At 38.3% G+C, this 26771-nt stretch overlaps 1 protein-coding gene across 2 annotated transcripts in view; it reads left to right on the top strand.

Annotated features, from left to right (window-relative positions):
- Positions 1-26771, top strand: part of nlgn2b (neuroligin 2b) — a 116551-nt gene that overhangs the window by 74236 nt on the left and 15544 nt on the right. For both annotated transcript variants that reach the window (XM_036143357.1, XM_036143358.1), the window contains exons 4-5: positions 1359-1508; positions 22054-22239. In XM_036143357.1, the coding sequence (XP_035999250.1) occupies positions 1359-1508; positions 22054-22239 (336 nt within the window). The remainder of the gene's footprint in view (positions 1-1358; positions 1509-22053; positions 22240-26771) is intronic.

Raw genomic sequence — 26771 nt, forward strand, 5'->3', positions numbered from 1 at the left:
ATTTGCTGCACACATGGAGGGGAATAAGAAGATACCATCGCTGCAGAAAAAGGGAAAAACAAGCATCACAGAAGGAAGTAACGAGGCCACATAATGGGACATGCACAATCTACTTTCATCCAACGAATCAGAAATGTGTTGACAAGAGATGCACAGATCAGAAATTTGTGGCCAATTTACAATCTCTAGTATTTTGTCTTGTGTTCCATTTTTTTTTTCTTTAAGAGATATACTATAAAATATAAGAACAATATTGGGGGGAAAAAATTGAACATTTATAATAGGAGAGGAGGAGATGTCACAACACTGTCTGAAATAGCAGCTAGTGTGAAACAGAGATTTGCTGCGATTTGAAAAGAAAAGGCAGAATGATTACAGTTAGTTTTTTTTTATTTTACTGGGTTCAGCATCTATTATCTGCAGTTTGCATCAGGAAGCATTACAAAAACATCAGTTTCCATGTCTATATTCTAGAGAATGTTGATTTGTACTTTAAATCTGGGAAACCCCAGAAAAGGACACCAATATTTTGAAATCTAATAATTTTCATGGCTTATAGCTAAAAAAGGATAAATAAGACCAAAATGACTCTATTTCGTTCAGCCTTCCCGTTATATGGTGTAAGTCTGGTAAGGTGAATTCCAGCAACACTGAAAATACTGAGGAACCACCTTAATTAGTGAATCGAAGAATTTCAGCTTGTAACAGTGGTGAAGGCCACAAACTGAAACATGTTTGTCTGCAACAAAAGTTGGTTTCTCGGTATGTCAAGTGTTGCTGAACTATAATTGCATCTTTGTCAGTAGGTGACGTCATGCCAGAAGGTTCTGCTGGAATTTTCATAATCTCAATGTTTTGTCTGTAGATGTCGAGTGAATTTTCTTGAAATAGCTTTTTACATCTCTGTGCCTCACTGATATGGAAAATTCCTAACATTGAACCGTCTTCATTCAGTCACAACGTCAGCACCGAAGAGTGTTGTTGTAGGAATGACCGACTAGCTTTAAATATGGTGCATATCCTAAAAAAAGAAAAGTAAAAAAAGTTTGAATTTGTTATTTTAGTGTTTGAAGGCTGGTCCTGGTCAAGCTAAAATACAAACTAAAATACTCAAAAATAGTAATTTTTTATCCAATGTTTCCTGTCTTTTTTCTGTCTTAACATTTTGAGAATGACTGCATGCCATAATTCTTTTTGTTTTATTTCAATTTTTTTTTACTTAAAGAGAACCCCATTTAAAGCCTTAAAGTAATCGTCTATAGGGGTTTTACTTGTGTGCTAATAACATATTACTACATATCAAGGTGAAAATTAGTATGTAATAAGCACTTTTTTTGGGAAAAATCTGTATTTTGCAGATATTCGAGATCGTCGAAAGAAACCAGTCATGCTCTTTATCCACGGAGGCTCCTACATGGAGGGTTCAGGGAACATGTTTGATGGGAGCGTCCTTGCTGCCTACGGAAACGTGATTGTTGTCACCATGAACTATCGCATTGGTGTGCTTGGTGAGTTCGCTGCATCACATTATACAGTATCTGCCGTGTTTCTGACAAGAAGTGAATGATGCAGGTGTTGTAAATCCTCAGACTTTGATTCAGCTCCACTCTCTGATGTGAAACTGTTTCCTTTCGAAGTGGTGGTGAATTCATGAAGGTGAAAATGAAAATCTGAAGGGGAAATTTTCTCTTTAAATCATTGACTCCTGCTGGAGTCAAAAGTTACAAATTTGTTTTATTCAAAGTAGTTTCCATCAGTCTCTATAACAGGGTGTATGACCCTATGTTTATGCATTTAGAATAACTACCAATAACCTTTTAATAGAACCACACCTGAAAAACACTGAGCTCTCCCTTTGATTTTAAAGGTTTGTGTAGTATTCAGATCCACTGGTAGAATGTTCAAAATTAGTTTTTCAATTCTGTCAATTATCTTTTATTATATATGTTTGAAATGTTATACACCAGTAATTAATTTTGTACTGAAAATTAAGGCTGAGTTAAAGTATATTTAGTTGGTTATATTCTGCAACTTCACAACTAGGTGGCAGCGCATTTCACACACTCTCCCTTTAATCATGTAATTTCTTTGTGCTAAATATGTACATTGTATTCTGAAAAAAAAATTTATTTGTGGGAAACTAAGTGAGAATTACTGCCTATTTTACACCACTGTTTTCCACAGTGTAAAATATGTGTAAAGTATGAGGTAGTGTAAGTAATATTTGGTTTAGCATGATAAAATATAGAGGACCTGTTATCCACAATGTGTTCAGGAATAGGACAGCTTCTTAAGGGAAAACAGACAAAGGTACTTTGTTGTTTTAAATTAATTCAAAATATTTGCTATAAATGTCTTTTTATATTCAATATTTTCTTGCTTAAGTCACATGTACAAAACTCTACTCTGTATCAGCTCGCTATGTGGAAAAGTTTACAACATTCCAGAACATGTCAAAACCATTGTTTGTACTTTACCTGTAATGTTTGGCTCCTAATTCATATATGACATTTTATATGTGAGACAGACCAAACTGATTTCCCATTTATATTTTAAAGATCATTTTGCTGTAGAAGGAGGAAATCTGCCCAGAACTTTAAAATACCAAGGTAACAACAGCCTTAAAAGAAGACAATTAAACCAATTAAAGGGTTCTTCCAATAAGTGTTTGTCTGTTCTATTCAGAATTTCTGTGAAGGATCGCTGTTCAGTTTAAGGTAATTTGTCTCAATAACTCCTATTATTTATCTTGTTATGCCTGAAGATGGAGGTCTTGATATCAAAATTCTGTTTTATAAATAGTATTTTTCATAAACAGTATTTTATGGTTGTGAACACTCTAGCTAGCAATTTAAACTTTATCGAGGATTTTTTTTTTTTAAACAGTGCTGCCAACAGGAGTTATATATGCCAGCAGAGGCAGAGTTTATTAACACCACATGAACTATGAAGCAGGATTTATAACTTACTGACATAACGTCAAGTTTACTTTTGGATTTCCAGTATCACAAAGCTGATTGAATCCTTACCTGCGTCTATCACCATGGTAACCATGGTAATTATCTGTGATATCAGTAAGTCTCTGATTACGCACATTCAACAGCTTTATGTTTGTCTCTGTTAAGATTTCTTGCTGCCTCTTCAGGGTGATTGATCCATTTATTCCCACCTGTTTATAATAATCACGTACATATCCAGAGTGAGTTACACTGGGTTAAGTTAAAGTTGATAACCAACGTATTTCTCTTCACCTTCCTGTGTGTGTTTAGTATTGGCTTGTGCCAATCATCATCAATCTTATGATTGGGGCCCTTGAAATTACTGTGCAAGTTTAGGAATACCACTGCATCCACTGAGTTTAGCTGGACTTTATTTAATACTTTGTTGCTTACATGTAATCTTTTTAGAAGGATACTTTGCTTTGCAAAAGCATGAATACCCCTTAAACTAATTCAAATTCTCCAGCTGAAACCTTAACATATTTTATTTGGACTTTATGGGACTGATCAAAGAAATACATATGTATAAAGTGGTTTTCAGAAACTTCTCACAGATAAAATCTGAAAAGTTTGGCATGGTATTGTATTCAAATTATCAATCTGATAGCCCTACATAAAATACAGTGCAACTAACAACCTTCAAAAGGCACCCTATCAGTAAACAAAGTCCATCTATGCATTGTTGGGCCAAGCTTTGGGAGGGAGAAGGACTGAAGTACACAGCGTTTCAGATTGCACTGTTGGATCACTTGTTTCCCAGAAATTTTATTGCTAATGAAATTTGAGGGCTTTTGATATTTTCAGTCCGTGGCCGACAAGGATGAAGAGTCTGAAGATATTTACGCAATTGACTGAAATCATGCTTTTATGTCTACGCTACAAAAGAAAAATACAACCAGGTTCATCCTATAGGCGAATCTTACACGACGCCATTGTTTATGTTTTCCGCAGTGCCTCATGGGGCATCACAGTATTGTGTGGAGGAAGGGAAACACCGATAGTGTGATTGTTTTTATTGTTTTGTAGTTGTCTGATTGTTTGGAAGAGGATTTAACGACGCTGATGGTACACTCTTGCTGTGTAATCAATTGTACGGCCCGGATGGGGGCTGATGAAAAGTTTTTTTGAATTCCTTCCCGAAAAAATACGCGGTAAAAGAAAGAAATGGGGTCCATATCTGGTTAATCTCATCAGGAGAACAAAATATAAAGTTCTGCAGGTGTGGTTTGCTACCTGCAAGCCTCAGTGGTAAACGTAGCAGTTGTAGTAGTGAGTCCTATCCTGACTCCTGCCTCAACTTTAAACATTAAAGCTGCTACGTGACTGCATGTTTCTCCTAGACTGGATTTGAAACAAGACGGAATTTTTAAGCTGTGACGGGCAGTTTTTCACCCAACGGCAGTAAAATTCTGAAGTTTCAGGACAACTGAAATACAACAGCCACATTATTTCCAAGAATGATCAATGGAGACTTCCCCAGCTTTAGAGTCGCAGTGAGCAGTGATTATTTCGCCGTTCTCCTTAGCGATCACCCAAGGGAGATGCGGATCCTGCTGTGACTCTTCTTGGCCAGGTCTAACCTTCGCTTTTAGCACACGATCGCGGCTTTCTGTTTTTCGTAGAAGAGACTGGCCCAAATCTCCTCCAAACAAAATAATTATAGGTCTCTGAGCTTTTGAAAGCCTTTAATTTTTTTGTGAGTGAAGGGTCCATGGTGTTTTATTAGATATAAATGAATGCATCCCCAGCAGATTTGTGGCCAAGACACAGGTGAGTCGGACCATCGTTTCTCGTCATCCTAGATCTCGTACGGATTTTGAATGGATTGAATGTTGTTCCCGATAAAGATCTGAAGCTTCTCTCTAAACCTCTTCCGGGTGTCTGGTGTTAATCCCTTATTGGGGATTTCGCCCACTTACTCCGTTCGTCACATGTCTGCAGCCCGCCATTTTGTTTGCTTTCCTGCCACCCGACCACTTGCACATGTGCACAATGATGTGAACAAAGATTCGCCTCTCAGGGGATTTGGAAAAGTTCAATTGGTAGCAATGGTCTTGGAAGGCGCTATATCCTTCTGAAGAGATAACACACAACCATACTGGTTTATTTGTAGTGACCCTCCAAACAACCTCATACTTTAATACATTTAGCCATTGAAGTCTTTCCTTTCCTTGTTACTGAATATTGTTGATAATTCCAGTAGCTTTCATTCCACTGGATAGTTTACTGTGTGAACATGGAGTGCGGGCTGAGCGTATGCATAGCCCTCGTTGCCGCTGGATATCAGGGAAGTCAAGTATTTACATTTGCCGTCGTCTTCCGGAGGTGTTTGCACAAAGACTATTTGTGGCGGTCTTTGTTGTTGCCAGGTTGTGTAATCAGATCTTGTTTATTGCATCAGGCCTGTTTCAACATATCACAATAATGATAAACAGAGAAACTGGAGTAGTTTAGGATGGAGTCCAAGAGTTGCAGTGAGTATTAACAGAGGGCAACATAATCCACAGTGTTATTGACAGTGCCGGCGAAGAGGCACAGGGACAAGGACAAACCGGCAGGTTTTGGAAAGGAGCTGGACCTGAATCCGCTGATCTTCCTGATGGGACGATAGTTTTTAAAAGAATATTTCAGGGTTTTTCCTTGTAGTTTAAAATAAACTTACACTCACTGGCCTCATTATCGTCCACCTCTTGCTAGAACCAGGCTGGGCTCCAGTTCCCCTTCATAACTGCTTTATTTTTTTTGTGACAGGTGTTGAAATACTCCTTAACAATAGATTTTGGTCCATAGTGACATGATGACATCATGCACTCACTGGTGCACATCCATGATGCAACTCCCCCCCCCCATTCCACCACATCTGCTGCTCAATTGGATTGAGATCTGGTGACTGTGGAGTACCATGGACTCATTGTCGTAGAATGAGTTTGTGATGATTTGATCTTTGTAAATGATCAGAAGATGGCTACAGCGATGGGATGAACATGGTCAGCAACAACACTCAGCTAAACTGGGGCGCTATAACAATGTTCTATCTGCATTATGTGGTCCAAAGTGTGCCAAGAAAGTATCTGTAAAGCTGAGAGATGGTTTTGTGTAAAGATCTCAGCACCAATATGACATAATTAAAGTCAAAATCCCATTTTTTTCCACATTATAATGCATGTTTTGACTTTGACAAGTCATTTTCAACGTGTCGAGATGCCTAAATACATGTGATTGGCTGACTTGCTATTTGTGCTGTTTGTATTTGTGTTTGCGGCGCCTGCTGAGTGGAAAACTCTAAGGCGAACTCTTCATTTGCACCAGTGACAAACACCTTGACCTAGGTGTCCCGGGTGTAAATGTGACTGACTTAGTCTGACATCTGGACTGTGATTCATGCCTGAAATCTTTAAAGTGCACTCATCCATTTTAAAGTTTAGAACTCTAAAACTCCTCGGAAACCCATTGAAATAGATACAAGGTATAGAAATGCAGAGGAGATCCGTCTGAGTTATTATGAGAGATGATGCAGTGTCCTCGATTCTGTAAAGATTGTTAAAAATTTCGATATGTGGGCGACTGCAAGCTCTCCCCCTCTCACTCACACTCTCAGATATGCTTTAAATGGGTTACTGTACTAAGGCGATTATCCTTATATGTGTGAGTGTGTGTGGCAGAGGCATGCATGTTTGCCTGTGTACACGCCAATTGCTTAATGTGCACGCAGTAGCGTGTGTGTGTGTGTGTGTGTGCGCGCGCGTGCAGTAATTAGTTGCGTGCCGTGCGTAAAACACACACATGAATAATGCACCATCCGTCTGAATTTTTAATATCCCTCCTCTCTGACACTGTGCATTTGAGTCAAAGTGAGAAACAGAGGGACACAGAATCTTAATGGTTTTATGTCCTAATCTTTAGTATTATCCTGTACTTACACTCACAGGAGCTTACACATGCCAGCCCCGTTTTATGCGATGCCTGCGCCTTTAAGGGAGTGATAGAGAGTCAGGAGTAAAGGGGGGGAAAAAGAGAAAGCAGGGGAAAGAGACGGATGAGCGACGGAGAATCATGGAGAGACAGTGAGGGAAGAGGAAACAGAAGGGGGGAGATGGGGGCAGGCTAAAAATAAACCCAGAGAAATGCTTTTTAAATCTGCACTGAAGCAAAGTATTCATTGGAATAAATGCTCCATGCAATGTGACGGAAGCTCCCTTCTTTACGGTTTAGTGCTTTACGCAGTCGCCCGCGACCCCTCACACATATATGTGTTTAACAAACGATCATCTTTAAGGAATTTTCTCATTAATTTATCATACGCTGAGTGGTAGAGTGGTAAAATAGGTGAATATGAAGAAAATGTCTGCTGCACAGAGTCAAGGCCCGGAGCTTTGGTGAATGTTGTGACTTAAGAAGCGTTTCGCCTCACCTTCTCCTACCTTCCTCCTGCTCCAGGCTCACAGAGAACCCTGATTTGTGCTGCACAGCCATCTGCTCAGACTAATTAACCAATTAACTAATTAATGAACTCTGGGGAAAGGCCCACCACTATCGTGGGCTCCGAGAACATTTTTAACCTCGGGAAAAGAGATGAAACGCGTCTTCTGGAAACATTTCGCTTCACTTTTTTTTTTTTCTTCTAAATTCCAATTATCACTTGACAGTAGGCAAGTAAACCTGACGAACCCTCCAAAAAAAAACTCATTTTGAGGTCCTCGAGATATTTATGTCACTAAAAAGGGCTATGCTAATTAGTCTGGTCTATAAATGTTATTGTACAAGGTTCTTAAACTTTATGTTGACAAGTCCACATCTGATTTCCAGATAAAGTTACAGATCTGGAACAATTAGTAACGACCAAATCTCTTTTATTAAATCTGGTTACCCTTCTGCAAACAATAATAATCTAACTTGCCTTAAACTATTTGCGTATGGCCTTGAGCGCCCAAATGTTTCATCTGTGAAGGATAAGGTGTCCGAGTGTTGCATACAAAGTCAACTTAAACTTGATCAACTTAGTTATTTTTTTCCCTTTAACAAATGAGTTCCCTATTTCATTGCACACAAGAATAAAAAAAAAGATAGTAATCAAACATATTCACTGTAAATTCAAAACCTGTTTAAAAATAAGCAAGAAAATGTGTGCTTGTGCAGAATAATGCATAATGTACTCTGGCTCAGCAGTGTCCAAACTTTTTGCCATACGGGTCAAAACTGTCAAATGCAAAGAACTCGTGTGTCACATATTTTAGATTTTTTTCTATTTATAAAAAAGACAAAATTGGGATTTCAATGACTCATCATTTTATTTATAAAAAAATAAATTAAAATAAATGAAAGCATATAACATGTTTGATAAAAGAAATCTACTTTGTGTTGTATCTAACATTTTTCAACTCTGGAAAAAAAAGAAAACATGTAATTGAATTCACGGTACACAAAACCATTACAAGGGGAGCAAAGCAACAGCATGGAAGGAACCGGATACCAATGACGAGAGATGAACGCCAAGCAGCTTACATAAGACCGAGAGGAAGGACAAAAAGGTACGGAGAACAGGTGAGAGAAATCAGGTGGAAATGAGCAGCAGCTGAGAACAATGAGGGCCGAGAGCTGAGGGAGCATGATGAACCGAAGCAGAGAGGAAAGGATCTAACAGAAATTGAAATGTACAGGAATACAATAATAAACTTGGACTAAAGCAAACAAAGGAAGGAGCAAAACTGGCCATACTATTCCAACAATAAGGAACACAGGAGAGCGTGAAATAAGGCAAGGCCTAATGATAAACTGATGGAAATGAACACAGATGACAACCAAAACATTGGTTGTCATGGGAGAAATCCTGACACTTGCAGCTCCCCAAAAGAATTCAGATGTACAAAACACTGAGCTATATAATACACTGGAGTGCTGATTTTGCCGAAAAACTGAAGTCACTGGCCGCCATCTTGCTACTCCCTACTCTCATAGAATCCCATAGGATTTGCTTGCAATAACATGCAGTTTTCTGGCTGAGTGAAAACGTTTCACAGGTAATTCTACAGTCAGTGGATGTAATAACACTATCAACTGCTAGGAAATTAGGTGCTGAAATATTTTACATGTTATTCATATTAAATATATATATATGTATATAAAAGTATGTGTGTATGTATATGTATATATATGTATACAAATATGTAAATATATGTTTTTGTATATTGTTATTTATATATTTATAAATGTTAAACATATATATTTAAATGAATAAAATGCAAAATATTTCAGTACATGACTTTCTCAGTACTTGATATTTTTAGAACATAACATAAAACTATATTGCATTTCACATTTTAAAAGTTTTAAGCTCCCCCTGAACATGAGAAAATCCTCGTTATTCGATGCTGTAGCGCACATATTCCCTTGTTACTGGGGGGAAATAGGGAGTACCAATATGGCGGCTGGTGGCTTCAAAGCGACTCGTTCAAACAGACGGTGATTAGCACTCCAGTGTATTATATAGCTCAGTGGTACAAAACCATGTATAGACGGGTCACCGCATGCCTTGCCTTGATCATTCCCGATTTGCGTGGAATTGGACGCACCTGTATGTGTCTGATGGGCCCCTAAATACATACACATGCAAATCCCTATAAATACCCGGAAGAGACTCACCATATGTCTAAATAACCACGTCTATCAAATTCAAACGGCGCTGCCTGTTTGCTGCGTTGTGATTGATTACAGCTCAATACTGATCATTGTAATGAACACCGAATCATTGGAATGTAGTGAATACGCCTCCCATTTGAAGTCTGTCACCACACACTTTGTGGAGTACTTTAAATCTTTAAGACGAGTCAGGCTGTTACATAAAAAAAAAATTACCAAGTCAGCCATTGTGCGGCGCAGAGCCTGCTCTTATTTCGTTTCCAACACAACTATTTTAATTGGAATAATTAGAAATATTATGACAGTAAAGCAGAATCCTGAGTTGAGGTGGACTACAGCAAGATGAGTGCAGCCATAGCTCTGCTTACATTTAGAAATCGGCCCCTTACTGCATATGAGAGCCACAGTTTAGGGGACCTTCATGTATCTAAACAACTTATGGATGCGGTCGTCCCAGGGGGCAAGCTTGAGACGGCCTGGGGAAGTTTAAATACCCAACTTGTCAGTCAGCTCCCTCTGAGAAGCTCACATTGCTAAGACCGCAGCGCAGTTAGAGCGCACGGTTCCTCCCGGTTTCCCCCTATAACGCTGTGGCCAGTACAAAAATAATTTCCCTGGGCAATCAAAACTGGCTGATAAGCCACTCATCATCATGTAGCAGCAGGTCAGTAGGTTCTCTGTCAACATGCTCCCTTCCGCATTCTTCCGTCAACAATGTCCTCCACCAGTGCCAACGTTGCCATCGTTCCACAATTATGCGCAGGTTAATGCAGCTATTTATGGACACGTCATTGTCTCCGCCTTAGGAATCATCACACCTGACATGTGAGAATGAAAAACCCCGTTAAGTGATTCTCACATGCCTTTTATGCTCATCAGCGCACAGACCGTTGTGCATTAAATCTACATGTGGCATGTTCACAGTTCATTACAACAGGAAATATTTCCTAGCTACTGAATTTTTCTTTCTTGTAATCAGAAGGAAAGTGCAAGAGCCTCCTTTCAGATGACTGGCGGTGTTCAGCAACAAGTGGTTGTCAATAACACGTGGGAAAATGCCACTTGCTCCAGCATTTTCCCATTCAATAGACTTTAAGCCATAGGAAGGTTATTGCTTACAATTTTGCTACAACCTTTTAAAACCTTGGTTCAACTTGATGCAGTAAACTGACTTATGCCTGTTTTGACTCTAAAGCTGCCAATAATTAGTTAGTGTTGTAAAAACTGATTAGCTAGCAGTGAACCTGAGACTGGAATGTTAGCCTTAGCCTCGTGAGACCATCCTGATCTCGCGAACTTTCAAGGTTTCACTCGCAGATCAGTCTGGCTACTTTCCGTTAAAGGAAATTTGGAGCCGTTCACCAAACGAACGTCCAATCAGCGTTGGCTTTGAGGCGGGTTGAGGTGTGACGCAACGAGAAGCGCGACAGTTCAGTCTAAAGAACATGGCGGCTTCAGCCGATGAAACTAGCGTTAGCGTGGCTATCGAGCAAGTTTTATCGGAATTACAGAGTATTTCTTTGCTGAGCTAACGAGCCTTTACCTGCAGCAGCAAGAGTAGCTTGGCTTGTGGTTGTGTTTTCGTCGTCGACGACGAATCTGATTGGTTTATTTGGCCCGTCTATCACCAACATAGGCCAATCAGCTAACCAGTATTTTCGCCCCTTCCCAAAATTACTTCAACGGAAGGTTTCCAGATGGATATGCGGAGCAAATATATCTGGTGGAGTCAGGTAATGTTAGCCTACCAAACCCCTGAAATATCATTTAGCTAGTCCTATGTCCTGAATTCATAAGACTAGTTTGAGGACTGCTTCCAGTCTTGAAAATGAACCTAAATGTCCCGTTACTAGCTAACAGGGTCTCAATAGTTAATAGGCCTTCATGTTCTTCAGTATTAACACATTTGTTACAGGTACATGTATTCACTATAGGAGAGAAGAAACGAAAATACAAAATAGACAGAGAACGGAAGACTGTGTTAAGCTAGTGACTTTACATGGAACAATTTTAACAACACATCTCAAAACCTCCAAATATCACAAGAAAGTGGGTGTTAAAGGGAGAAAAAAAATCATTGTTGGTTGAAGGGTGAAATGTGCCACCAGGAGAAGGAATTTAATGATATTCAATGAGCCAGTGAAGGCAAACGGTTTAATAGTGCATCAGCATGGCAGGAAGTGATATCTTACGCCTTACCCACAGACGTCAGCCACAGCTAAGCATATTATTATATTATGATCCAAAGCTTTGAAAATGTGCAGTGCATAGCCCTTAGGGAAGAATGAGAGCCGTGAAGAGAGGAATATGTGGGTTAAATTAGAGAAAAAAAAAATATCTAGCCTACCGGGAGTCATAACAAAGGCAGGTCTTTGCATGAAGACATGATGCACACGAGAATGATGTTGAGATTAAAAATCTATGGGTCCTTTATCATACTAGGTAATTTGAGGAAAATTTGGTTCTTACAAGTGTAAAATTATCAGAATTGAGACCGTGTAAGATTAAAACTGCTGTGTTGCCTTCAAAGGCTTGGATTAGTTTTTCCTTTCATTTTTCAAGAATGCCATCAGTCATTGCTGAATTAGAACTTTTCAAATATTTTTGCTGGATTGTTTTTATTCCACTTTATTAACATAAATTATGGAACTAAAGAAATATAGTGTTGTGAAAAAGTAGGCCTGATTTCAGCCAGACCGGTAGAATTAAGAAATCACCTAAATAAGACCTGTTTGAAAACATGAAGCAGGCTAAAAGATCTCAACAATCAATGGCTTCATCCAAAGAAATTCAAGAATAAATCAGATACTCATTGACATCTATCAGTCTGGACAGGGTTACCGTATCATTTGCACAGTCATTGTCCAAAAAAACAAGAAAAAAAAAACATAGAGCAGTGGTGAACCTTCCCATTAGAGGACAGCCTTCCAAAAGTATCCCAAGATACCTCACCCAGGAAGAAACAAAAGAACCCAGAAAAACAACTAAAGTACTGCAATGCTCACTTGTCTCAGTTAGATCAATGTTCTTTATTCAACAATAGGAAAGAGACTGGATAAAAATGGCCTCTATGGGAGAGTCTTAAGGTCAAAACCACTGGTGATTAAAACAGAAGATTTGCCAAAAAAAATCTTAATGATCCCAATACTTTTGAGAAATAGACTGTGGACACATGAGAGAAAAGGGGCAACTTCTTCAACAGTGTGAGACCTGAAACAGCCCTGCGATGTATTGGTGATGTGTCCTGGGAGTACCCAGCCAATGTAGCCCAATGAGCACTAGAGAAAGGAACCAGCTCTTCTCAACCATTATGGATGGATGGATGGATGGATGGATGGATGGATGGATGGATGGATGGATGGATGGATGGATGGATGGATGGATGGATGAATGGATGGATAAACTAACAAGATGGATGGAAGGACGGACAGACGGACGGATTTTGTCCCATTACATCGGGTGTCACTCATCAGAAAAACATAATTACACCAACATTCAAACAAGGTGGTGGTGGTGTGATTCTCTGGGGCTTCAGAACTCAGGCAATTTGCCATAAATTATGAAACTATAACTTCAACTTCCTATCAGTAAATCATTAGTTCTTGACCTTATGCTTAAGCACATTTGCTTTGTAATCCAAAGCCTAGTCAAAGTCTGAACTTCAATCTGATTCCGACTAAATGCCCGAGTCTAAATGTGCATCAGAATCTTGAAAACCCCACTCATGCTTGAAACCCTCAAGCGTAGCTTAATTGAAATAATTTCACAAAAGAGTGGGCCAAAATTCGACCACAGTGATTTAAGTTGTTGCTGCCAGGGGCAGAACAACCACTCATAATGTTTAGTGGCAATGCCTTTTGCACGAATGGACAGTTTTGTTTTTCCCTTAAAAAATAGAAGTATCTTTTGAAGACTGCTTTTTGTAAAAAAAAAATAAAAATAAATAGATAAAAATTAAGGTTTAAGGTGCAAAATACTTTTTAACAGCACTTGTTGTATTGCGCAATATTGACAACCATTCTATCTATCTTTATGGCTGATCATACATTGTGTATGATCAACCATAAAGCTGGCCTTCAGACTGAACCTTAACCTTCAGTGAGACTTGAGAGATTTACATCGGGTGGTCCAAAAAAATAATAAAATAATAATAATAAAATTGTATTTATTTGTTTCTTCTGGTACTGCTCACCTGTAGCTAAATCTAGATATCAGGAATGAGCCACCATCTTTCATAATTCATCACAATGTTTAAAACTCTGATCCAGTGTGTGTTCAAGACTCACACATAAGTTACTTCTTCTATTCCTTTTTTATGAAAGCTCAGCCCGAGCTAGTGATTTACCTCCATGTCCACATTTAAATCACCTTTTCTGTCTGCATTAAAGATGACTTTTGAAGCCTCTCATCATACCTGTGATTTCATGGGGAAATTATATAATGTGTCCTTCATCATTTTCCTTTCACCTCTGCCAGTCAGTATCTGAAAATAGCTTAAGGCAATATTCCCCTTCCTACGTGTTTTATGTCTGTGGATTTTTTTTTTAATCCTTCTCTTCCCTGGACCCAATGCCAGCCCCTCCCCTCTGCCCTCACATTGTCCTGTGCAGATAGTTCTCGGTGACCGAAGGCAGTTGCTCTGTTCAGATTACTCTGCAGATGTCTCCGTAGTCAGACAGTCAGGAAGTTCGTTGTTTCTGAGAGGGCCCATGATTAAGACTCCAGAATTATAGGAGTGTCATGAGAGGGGTCACAAAATATGTCAATCAGTGAAGATTATGAATGAACATGAAAGGAATAAATAAGAGTATATAGTGCAATGGCAATAAATAATAAATGAATGCAGGAAATAGAAAAAAAGATTATTAATTTTTTAAAGAAGAACCAAGTCAGTAAAAACGTGGCAATGAAAATGGATAATATAATCACTGTAATACAAAATATACAGCAGCGTAGGAAACATAAAAGAAGAACTATGCATTTGTTTTATGAATGTATTTTATAGACAGCGGAAACCTAAATAAATAAACTGTTATTACATTGTAAAGTACTTATCGTTGAATTTGTTTCCACGTTTATTGATTTTCTCCTGTAATTTCTCATTTCATCATTCAATATTTTTCTTATTCCTCAACAGATATAATCCTCTCACTCCACCGCTGCGCTGTCAGAGGATTTAGTGAATAAATCTGGTTATTATGGACCATTCAGCCTGCTATACCAAATATTGTGACGAGTCATGTGATGTGTGTGCTGCTTGTTTTTAGAAGAGGTCTCATTTTTCGGAGAAAATAAAAATAATTATTAAACACATTTTTTTTTTACTTTTAGATATGTTGATGTAGATTATTAAAAGAGGAAAGCTTTTTCAGTGATTTATTTTATCAGTTCATAGTAGAAAAAGGTTAAATGCTTCAATTGGGTTTAGGCATGAGTCAGTTGGGGGATATCAATGTACACTGAGTTTTTAAAACCACACTTAGTCAATCATTGTGTCTAAACTAAAGGAGTGCCACCAATTACTTATATTAAGGCAACACCGTTAAAACTACAGCAGGTTAGCTACAAGCAGTGTGTCTGTCATTAGCTGATTCTATTTATGTCAACTTCTTATAATTCCTCTTGTATAAAGAATAGAACAGTTCAAAGTGCACCACAATTCAATTGATTATACTGTGATCCATTTCCGATCGTATTCCCTGTAGAATAAGAAAACCCTTACCTTAACAAAGGTCTGCTAAAACATTTCCAAATCCAAAAGTAGTGTGTGACAGAACTGGTCTGTTCAATATGATATAACACAGCAACAGGTGGTGCAATGAGTTTAGCCTTCCCATGACCTAACATGCTGATGTCTCCCTGTTTTTGGCTAATGGAGAAAAGGAAGGTCTGATTTTTTCAATCGCCCTGATCCAGATCAGTGCCTATCGATCAGAAAATCAGTTGGTGACAAGAAACAGACAGGCTTCCATGTGCGGTACATCTATAAATTGAATCAGTGATTATTATGTATTATAATACACTATGTTATACACTATAATTAGTTTATCAAAGTCAATATGCTATATAAACACCACTATATGTGTAATTTTAAATATATAGATAGATAGATAGATAGATAGATAGATAGATAGATAGATAGATAGATAGATAGATAGATAGATAGATAGATAGATAGATAGATAGATAGATAGATTTGATACCCATATTCTGTCTCAGGATTATCATATCATGAGCATTTCTGGAGAAGGTCTTTGATTTGAATTTCCCTCCTTCGCTCGCACGCTGCTCCTGTGTTCTCTCAGCGACTCATCACATTTTCTTCAACCTGTATCTTTACTTAGAGCCCGATGACTCTTCTCACGGTTCCTTTGCTCTTACCTAAAGCGAGATTTGAATATGCATGAGTTCAGCCTCATGAATTGCTGCTCTCAGCGCTAAAGTCAGGATGAAGACCAGCTCAGCAGAAGCTGGTGGGGAGGCTCAGAAAGAAAACTTACTGCAAGGGAAAAGGCAAGAGAATCGGCTGTTCACGGAAGAGAAACTAAACATGCTCTCTTTGGACGTGGAGACATGCCGGCGGTGTTAGCGCCAGCTAGCATGCTAACTACCTGACTCAACAGCCGGTTCTGACTTTACCTTCCTCAGCTCACACACACACCTGGATTCAGATGCCGTGTACTTGAGTAAGGAAGTGCTCGAATATGTGTATGCAAGTGCTTTTGTGAGTGTCTGTCCATATAATTTAGCCAGAAGCCCTGGACAGTTGCCAGGCAACTGTGGCATGCTGCTCAGCACTCGGCTGGGCAGCAGACGCGTCCGCATGCTCATGGTTTTGAGAAGGAGCCCAGGTCTGCGCTGATGCATGACCGGGTCAGAGTCATGGCGGGCTAAAAGCCAGACACAATCGCTGGGATCTGAGAACGACTCGCTAAAGTAGGGAAGCGCAAACAGTATCTTAATCAGATGGACTTCTCCTTATATTCCAGCATCAACAGCGATATGACTGGAAGTAACGAGAGATTTCTATTTTTAACGACCTATTCAACGCTGCACAGGGCTTTGTGGAAGCTGGAAGCAGCTGTGGTTTTTCATGAATTAGGTAATCCTATTATCTCTTCATCCCAATTCAATCATGCTTTGTTTTTGTTTTTTTTTGTGATCGCTGCCTCATTATCATTTTGGTTGAGGACGTTGCTGAATCACTGCTTGTAGTTGCAGATTTTGCACTTAGCAAATTTGCAAGATAGAACAAAAAAAAAATGGGTCAGTTATTTGAAAATGGAAATGACTATGCTGAATAGAAAAATAAATATTTGATTAGTGTCATTGTTCTGTGATCAGATTGATTGAACGTGTTCATGGTTAAAATAATAACCTGGAGTGGAAATGCAATAAAATAAAATAAGTTTAGGCCTACGATAAGAAAGGTTGAGTCAGTTTGGCATCCCCACCATCAATACTGCTGCTTTTATTATCAACATCGTCACTTTCAATAGTCTCTCCTCTTCTTTCTTGTCGCCGAAGCATGCTGACTGTCTCGATTTGAACCATCTGTGCCTGTGTACTGTACTTTACTGCTGTCCTACATTTTACAACTGCCCTTTAAAACATACTGTTTAATTCAGTCACTTGGTTTATCTGTGTCATCTTTAATTCCCAAACAAGGGAACTGCACCAGGGGAAAGCCGTGCAGTTCTCTGTGTTGTATTTTAGCTTTTCAACAGTCGTTTACTGGCATTACTTTTGATAAAACATTATAAGTGCAGTCAGATGTGTGCATACATCATGGACATACATATTCTACTCAACTCTCTTTGCTATATTCTAGAGTAATAATGACTTTTTACTTGCTTTAAAGTCGGAGGTTTACATACACTGAGATTACTCTCCCTTTAACCTCTTAAACCTGGCAGCCCCCAGTTCTGGAGGAAGAATTGAACCTTTTCGTTTAGGTTCATTACTGTGTTCCCTTTTGATTAAAAATAGCAAATTCGGTATCCACAGATTATCTAAGATTAAACCAAGATTACTGAAATGGAGTTTGTAATTGCTGAACAAAACGTGATTAGATTAAAACATTTTACTTTGAGCAAAAATTCTGAAAAAATAGGAGGTGGGGGGACCTGGGAAACTCACCATCAGTCCACAATGTCTATTGACCTGTTGCCCTGACATTCCACATCACGCCGGTCCTCGACCGACTCCTGTTGGCTCACCTGGCTAATTATCGCCATTGAGTTGAGGTTGCCATCATGCACCCGCTTTCAACCCACTGTCATCAGGACAAAGCAGGCAGAGCTGAGGATCATGGTCTTTAATTTGTTCAGCCACAACCATCGCCTGGATCCATGACTCGAAGGGTCATGCGTCTGAGGTGGTCAGCAGCACAGGAGCGCCAGAGGTTCGATTCATAAAGCCAAAAAGAAATTAAATGTAACAACTGTTAGACATTTTATGCTAAATCTCTGCCAATGACGAGTACTTCTGTAAAATAAAAAATGGGTTGCCATCAGAAATGGTATGCCGATTTTTAAATTCTTCCACTTACTTTCTATAAAGTTTTTTTTTAAATGTTATGGGAACCCTCTTTGTAAAAGATTTCCTGTCTTCAAAAAATCTTTAAATGGACTTCTTGCTGGGTTTCTAGCTCTCCATTCTTGTTTTTATCTTTTTTTTTTATCTCTAGATATGTATGGAGTTCATTCATTCATTTAGTGATTGATTCAGAGAACTAAACAAGTAAGGATGGACACTCCTAAAAATAAGATGAGACAGAGATCAACCCAAAACCAGCGGCTGAGTTTCAAATAAAAACTGTATTTATAATTGTTCTCAGTTTTCACACACCCACATGGATGCAGAGTTATAGTCATACAGGTTTTGACTCATGGGTCCTCTTTCACATTTTTACACAAGTAAAGAAACACAGACAAGTATTTTAGCATTATACCAATGGCATCAGTGAATGCTTTGTTATTTATTCTCTTCATAAATCAATTATGTTTCAGTGTCTTTAAAAATAAAAGTGGTGACATCAGTCTTTTCTCTACAGCATCGACCACAGAGTCTGATAATCAATCACTCTTCGGTTTAACTGTCTTAAATGTACAGAAACATCAATTCAATAGCAATGACCTGATTTATAAAAAGAAGCCTTAATTCATACCTGAGTCATAGAAAACATCACTGGGCTTAGCTTGGAGATCAAATTCAAAAGATTCTTCATCCAGGCTTTAAGAATTAAATTTGTCACTCGCATAATTGGGTTTTGATGATAAATTTAAACCGAGATCTTAATATATTATTTTAAGCGACTTCAGCTTCAGATGTGATGGGACTCGAGAAATGCCTGTGCAAATTCTCAGAATAGAGAAAACTGAACAGCTAGAAAAATATAACCTAAACAAACATATCTATGCAATACCTGGACAGATTAAATTTTTATTTTCTGAACTCCAAGAGACTCCAAGTACATAACATTTAAGGGCTAAAAAGAGGGATTTTGCACGACATGTCCCCATAAAGGGAAAAAGTTTTCCAAACCAACCTGGTATATATATATGAGAAGTGATAATTGGTTGTGCCACCCCTAATAGCAACAACTGCCATTACACATTTGCTATAACTGACAAAAGGTCTTTAAGGACGCTATGGAGGAGCTTTGTCCCACCCTTTTTAAAGAGCTGTTTTAATTCAGCTCTTTTTTCGGGATTTTGAAACTGAATGGCCTGCATAAGGTCATGACACAGCTTCAGAACTGGATTTAAGTTTTGACTTTGACTAGACTGCTCAAAAACATTTTTGAAACATTAAGAATTGGGCTTGCTGGTGTGCCTTAGATCATTTTCCTGCTAAAAAACCACTTGTGTTTGGGCTTAAGTTCACAAATGGATGACTAAATATCCGGCTTCAGGATTTTCTTCTACAGAGCATACGTGATGAATTAGAACCTATGTTTCCCTCAATCGAAGCAGGTACATTCAACTCCTGACTCAGCAAAGTAGCTCTCTACCATGTTTAACTATCTTTATACCTTTCTATTTCTGAAATTGTCTTAGTTTTATGTCAGATATGATTGGAGCCCACCTTCCAAAAAGTTCCACTTTTCTCTTCTCAGTCTACAGAATATTTTCCCATAAATCTACAGAATATTATTTTTACCAAATTTGAGATGGGCCTTTGTGTTTACCTCCTCTCCAGACTGATAAATGTCAATGACTCCGACTTTTCTCATCTGCTTTTCAATTTCTTTAGAGCAGGGATGGCCAACCAGTTCAAAGAGCCAGAATAAAATCCATCAGCATTGCAAAGAGCTGCACAAAAAAAAAAATGTCCACACATTTATAATAACTTAAACGCCTTGTAACATGAACCTAAACAGTTTTTTAAAATTTTATCATAAAATGTTCTTGTATTTTAAATGATTACTGAAAAATCAAGTGCCCCCTTTTCTGGACTTCAAGCCAAGCTGTGTCCTCCTCCTCCTGGCGGTCGATCTGAATACATGCTTTTACACAAGCATCAAAACATTAATGTTACTAATTACAAACCAGCCTCACCATGACCTTAATTGATTGTGGCCCAATCTGACTAAATTTATTTTAAAATGGACGTTAGTAGTTTAGGCTGTGAATGTTTTTTCCTACTGTTCTTTTTTTTTTCTCAGTGTGGGTTGGAAGGGGGCGGGGCTACACATGTGCTGTACCAACGAGCACAATGACTTGTGTTAAGATAAGATAGAACTTTATTGATCTCACAATGGAGAGATTTACTTGTGACATTGGCTCTTATAAGCAACAGAAGGTGCACAAAGGAGGAAAAGGTGCATGAGGTATATACAGTACATCCAGCTATATACAGTGGATGGGAAATAAATAAAATAATATCAAAATATCAAATAGTTATTGCACAGTTATTGCAGTGTACAGGATTATTGCACAGGTTATTGCACAGGGTATCAAATAGTTATTGCACCGTTATTACAGTGTTATGAAGTGATACCACTTTCTGGTTTAACTTTGCTACCCCTAGTGGATCTATTGAAGTAACTTAAATAATGATGGCATAATGGCCAGCATCCTCGCTGGATAAAGAAGTCGTAAGTAGGCGGAAGTTGTTCTTTTAAAATGTATATTTTTAAATGAAACACTGGTTTAAATGAGACCCTGACAGGTATATGTCAAGTCGCTGCATTCCCTTTTTTGACGATGTGGCTTTTTTAAAATCTACATTTGGTGAGGCAGGTTCTATTTAAGTGGTTTCTTGATTCATATGTGATCACAGTTAATATAAAAATTTTCTTGATGATCTAAAACGTTCAATCGTGACAAAAAAGGAAAGACAGAATAAATCCATAGGGGGTAAATATTTTCTCACAGCACTTTAGGTACAGTTCTTTCCTCAACGGTTTAACAATCAATTAGATCAAATAACTAGTGCATGAAAACAACAGAAAAAACAAAACAAAAAATATGTGTAATTATGATTCATAATTTGTTAACAATGTAGTGGAAGCAATGGGTAATGAAAGCTAGCACACTAAGCTGTTGGCAGGGAGAAAACTGTTGGGACATCATTAGCCATGCACCCAAGGCCACTAAGTGAATTGACATAAATTTGTATTACCCCTTAAATTATTACCAGATCACTCTTGCTGTACATAATGAAGTTGAGAACTCTTCATGCTATTTTGTGATGATGCATTAGATCCAAATCAAAGTTAAAATCGTGTGTCAGTTCGCTAGCCCCTGGTATCAGTCATGGTCAATGCTGTGAGACTGAAGACCCCCACAGGAAGTGGCACAATTAATTCAGGTCATCAGCAGTGCCGGGACAGGAACTGGCCCCATCAGATATGCTGTTTTCTCATTATTACCGCCACTGCTCTGAGGAGAGTTCACATCCAGTCTATGGAAATCATTTGACATGTTTTCCAGGTGTTACAAGTCAACAAGTAGTGGAAAAAAAAAATTATAAAGCTGCATTTGTCACTGGGCAAAGTAGTGTCAAACCCATCTGAAATACTATAATGTACCCTGAAAAGAACAAAGTCTTCCAGCTCGCATAATGTTCAGTTTATTTTTTGTGTGTTGTGGGTGTGCACCTGCTGTGTAAGTGTGTGTCCAGGAAGTAGGTGAAACATGCCTTCTGTTGCTCTCGCTCCCTTACATTTTTTTCTTTCTTCCAAAACCGTGCCGCGTTTTCAGCGTGGGCTTTGAAAGTTTGGAATTTTGAGATTGCGAAGTCTTTTCAGAGAGGCAGGGTCTTCAAGGCGGTGTGGCCGCTGACGGGCGCTATCTACCACTTATATGGCGTCGTCGAGGAAAAACTGATTCTTGTAAATTGAGTCCCTGAATTTCTGACAGGCTCCTCCGTTCACACACATAACCTGTGTTTGTTCTTGTTTACCCTGCAGGATTTCTGAGCACAGCGGACCAATCTGCAAAGGGGAACTATGGTTTGTTGGACCAGATCCAGGCTCTGCGCTGGCTCAACGAAAACATTGGCCACTTTGGAGGAGACCCAGAGAGAATCACAATCTTTGGTTCCGGAGCTGGTGCTGCCTGTGTGAACCTCCTCATTCTCTCCCATCATTCTGAGGGTAAGTTTCTTCTTTAGGTATTGTAGTTGTTTTAATAAACTCCGGAGAACGACCTTGTTTAAATATGAAATGATTCCCCAATGATAGAAATTTCGGTGTCACTGCGCAACATTAAACAAAAGAATTAAAAAATAGTTCCAAATTACAAACCTTTTATGGCTCTTGTGAATATAATCAGCACTTGTAGAGTATTTATTTCCCCTTGAGCTTGTTCACATTTTGTCATGTTTCAGCCACTGTGTCTTTTGTCGGGATTTTATGCAACAGGCCAACACAAAGTGGCACAAAATTGTAAATTGAAATAAAATGAGCATGGTTTTCACATTTTTTTTCTCGATAAAAATTGTGGATTATTTTTCTGACACCCCTTTGTCAATGCTTTGTAAAACGACTTTTTTGCTTCAGTTACAGCTGTAAGTATTTTCCTACCAGATTTGCAAATATGTAGACTGATAATTATGCCAATTCATTTGTGCAAAAAAAAACTCAAGCTTAACCAGATTGCACGGACAGCTAATCAGTGTTCAGATGTTGCCACAGATTCTTAATGGGATTTGTGTCTGGACTATTCTAAAACATGAATATGTTGCAGGTTTGCAATGGTTCTATACTGTAGGTATTGCAGCTTATCATGTTTTATAATATAACACAGCTTTAACTCTAAATGTGCGTGCTGTGTTCGTAGGTCTCCATCGGGTTTTTTGTTCTCTGATAAACTTTGAGGCCATCACAGATCTGGGTACTTCTGAAGGCAGATGGCGGTACTGGATTTAATTTAGCGGTATCAAAGAAAAGGGGGCTAAATACAAATGTGATCAAATGTAATCCCCATTAAGACACATTGAGGTTTGTAGTTGTATTGTGACAGAATGTGAAAAAGATCATCATGTACGAACACTTACACGGAAAGTCACTACAAGCATCCGAGATATCTTTAAAAAAAACTTTTTCAAGTTTGGCGGAAAAGCCTAGGGTTTTTTTTTTTTCTCCTTATATCAGCTCATAAATCTCTCTTCCTCAGATAAAACACACCAATCTGCCGTTTAATCTTATCAGTTTGTTAGTGGGCGTCATCTTGACTGAAGGATGTGTTTTGTAGCGTGGAGGAAAAGCCAAAGCGCAGCTCTCTTACTAAGCATCCCAAGCTCACGCGCGCACAAACAAGCCTGACCCACAGCCATCCTGGCTTCAGAACATGAGAAAGAAACGCAAAGCCCACAACCAGAGAACCAGACTGCAAGCATTAGGTTACGATTATCAGTGTGATTACTTCTCACAGCAAAAAGCCATTTGCTGATGTAATTACATGGCAAATAAAAACATTTACTTTCTTTAAATACAATTTGTTGACATACACAATAGCATTGAGTAATGCAAAAGCACCAGTTTTGAATCTACCAAAAAGAAAGCATAAATGAAATGTTACATACCTTGTGCCATGGATTTCTCAAAGTAGCCACATCTGGCTTTGATTGAAAACGCTGCTGACCCTCTTGATATTTAATATTTTTTTGCGGCAACCCTCTCGCAATGCAATACTGAACCTAGTCTTTTAAAACGCTTTGGTCAAGCTGATCCTAAACGAGCTCTGACTGCAGTGACCATGACATGACTGATGTGCCATGCTTCCCTTTTATCTCCCAGTCGGGAGATTCGGCACGGCCCAGAGATTCACTAGATGTCATTGTCATGTGCTGCATGATAAATATTTATATAGTTTGAGTCTGCAAACATAATACTGCAGAATAAAGTTAGATCTTTGTTCCCTCGGTGTGACTAACTTTGCCTGTGCACCAAAACACCCTTAAGACATCTCCCTGTTGCTCCCCAATGCTTTATGGTGGGGTTTATACCCAAGAGATCTGCTTTTATCTCTTCTATAACAAACAAATACATGTGTTTGAAGCCAAAATCTTAAACTTTTATGAGTTTAGAATAGGTCGTCTGAGTTGCATTCAGACCAATTGTAGAGCGCAGACATTTTTTAGTCCCTTCATATTTTGCTTCCAAGCAGAGATTTTCTCGTAATTATTTTCAAAGTAATAAGTAATTTGTTTCTCCTTCATCTTTAGGTCTCTGAATTTACTGTTTAGAGGTATCAGTTTGAGGAAGATGAAAAGGTTTGGCTTGTTCTATAAAATACAAATATTTCTTCCAAATTCAACTAATAAATCTGTTTTGAATGCAAGCATTTATTTGCATCATTTATTATCTAAAAAAAATTGCGCTGAAATAATGCAAAAATGAACTAGTTCAAAAATAAATGACTTTTAGACAACACAAAACTAATGTCTTAAACTTAGGAAGATTCAGATGTCAATATTTGGTGGAACAACATTGATTTTAAGTTGAATCTTTTCTAGTTTTCAACATTGCTTTTGGGCTTCATTAAGACGGATTATGTTGTGCTTGTGTTGGAATTCAACAGCAACTGGAATGCAATGGTTGCTAGTCATGTAAAAAAAGAAATAAGGATTTTTTTTTGCAGGTGTCAATAATTTGTTTCAAAAGCTGTTTACTATACTGTATGTTGAGAGAGAATGAGACTGTCATTGTATGCTTAGAACCTATAAAACAGAAATCAAATTCTTTGTATGTGGACAAACTTAGCAAGTAAATGTTGAAATTAAATTAAGTTCCTCTTTTCATAAACCGATGAAACACAACCTTGGTCAGCAAAGTCTGTCCACCAAGTTATGTTCAGTCTCTATGGCAGGGGTGTCAAACTCATTTTGATTGAGGGGCCGCATACAGCTTAATCTGATCTCAAGAGGGCCACACGAGTAAACTCATTGCAAGATTAAATAGAACTAATAAATGTGGACTTGTTGTTGATTTTTATATTAAGGTAATTTAACTTTTACACAATATATTATGAATAACCTCAGCGTTTTTAAGAACAGTATGTGCAATTTCAACAATACTTTTACTCAGTTAAACATTTACTTGTGCATTATGCATAAGAACTGATCACAGTGATTATACAATGTTGAAAAACATTTATTCACATTTTTTGGAACTTAAAAACACTGTTCTGCATGTCAAAATACATCAAACAGATAAAAATTAAGAAATGATTTAAATTTTTCCACACCTGAAGCTTAATCTGCTAATTAAAACACAGCGCTGATGGACAATATAGTAACTGCAGATTTTCAATTAAACGAAGTACATGTTTTTTTTCAATAATTGTTTTATCATTCTCTTCCTTTTATTTCCTCTTTCTTTCACCTTTTGTTTTTTTTCTTGTTCTTCCTTTCCTCTCCTACTTTCCAATTGTAGTGTCCATATCATTTGAGATATTCCCCGCATGAATCATAATAAAACTATTCACATTCATAAATCAAGCGGAGCACCATGGCAAAAGCAGTTCTGCTCCACTTGTGAAACTCAAATCTGATGGGCTCTTTTTGGCATTAAGACAACAATTCTTATTGCCACATTGCCAGACAGGACACAGGGAAAAAAAAAAAAAAACATATATTTTTTTTTTATTAATGATAATGCATTTAGCCACAGGGCCGGACTAAATTGTTCGGCGGGCCGGATCCGGCCCGCAGGCCGTATGTTTGACACCCCTGCTCTATGGTAACCCTTGAAACCTTTGGCATATAAACTGTTTTACATCCGATGTTGGATGTTTGTTATTGTAATGAGTTAAAGTCGTTGCTTTGGAGCCGGCCACCAACAACTGTTTTTTTTTTTTTTTTTTTTTTTTTTTGTGGATTCTTTTCCTGTTTCATGCAGGTTAGCTCTAAGTATTTTCCAGCTGACGGCCCTGCTGTCTGGCCTTTGTCTGTAAGCATGGTGCATCCTTTGTGTCGTTACTCAATCAGCTTGTTGTTGGGTTTTCTCTCAGTCCTGGGGTTCAGTTGAAGCTCTCCTCCATGACCCAAAAGCAATACTTCTCAAAACCCCTTTTGAAAAATTACATGGAACTATTTGAGGCAAAATATAGAGGGTTTTGGGATGATTCAAGCACAGCACTGTTGATAGACCTAGCCCACTTCAGTTTCTTCTCCACTTTGGAGAGAAAGGTCAGCATTATTCTCCAAACTCTGCAGTGTAAGCCTGCAATGCCACAGTAAAATCTACTTTCTCCGTTTTATTTCTCGTCCGTCAATTGGTAATAGTATCAGCTATAAAACTGGGATTTGTTGGGTATATTTATACCTTTGAAGTGGATAAATGAAACTTATAGAATGAAACTGGCAGCGTCTCATCTCTAAAACACCCACCAGATGTTTGTTCGCTAATCCTCTCATGTGACAGTATTTGGAAGAGCTGAGAGGAGAGAGAGAGAATGGTGCTCTGAACTTCCAGATTATTACTTTACTGTTAACCTTCACACTGACTCAGTGACCAAGGACAGATTAAAAGAGTTTGTCTGGAAAAGTAAGCGGGTCGTCAGTCTGCTCAAGAGGACAAGCTCAGTTCAGAAAACCCTCAGGGCGACCTTAAAACGTACGCTTTATTCACAATATGTTTGTTACGTTGCGTTTGTGTAAACTTCAATCGATATGTGATTATTG

This window comes from Fundulus heteroclitus, chromosome 11, assembly GCF_011125445.2.
Source record: "Fundulus heteroclitus isolate FHET01 chromosome 11, MU-UCD_Fhet_4.1, whole genome shotgun sequence".
In the NCBI taxonomy this organism is placed as follows: Eukaryota; Metazoa; Chordata; class Actinopteri; order Cyprinodontiformes; family Fundulidae; genus Fundulus; species Fundulus heteroclitus.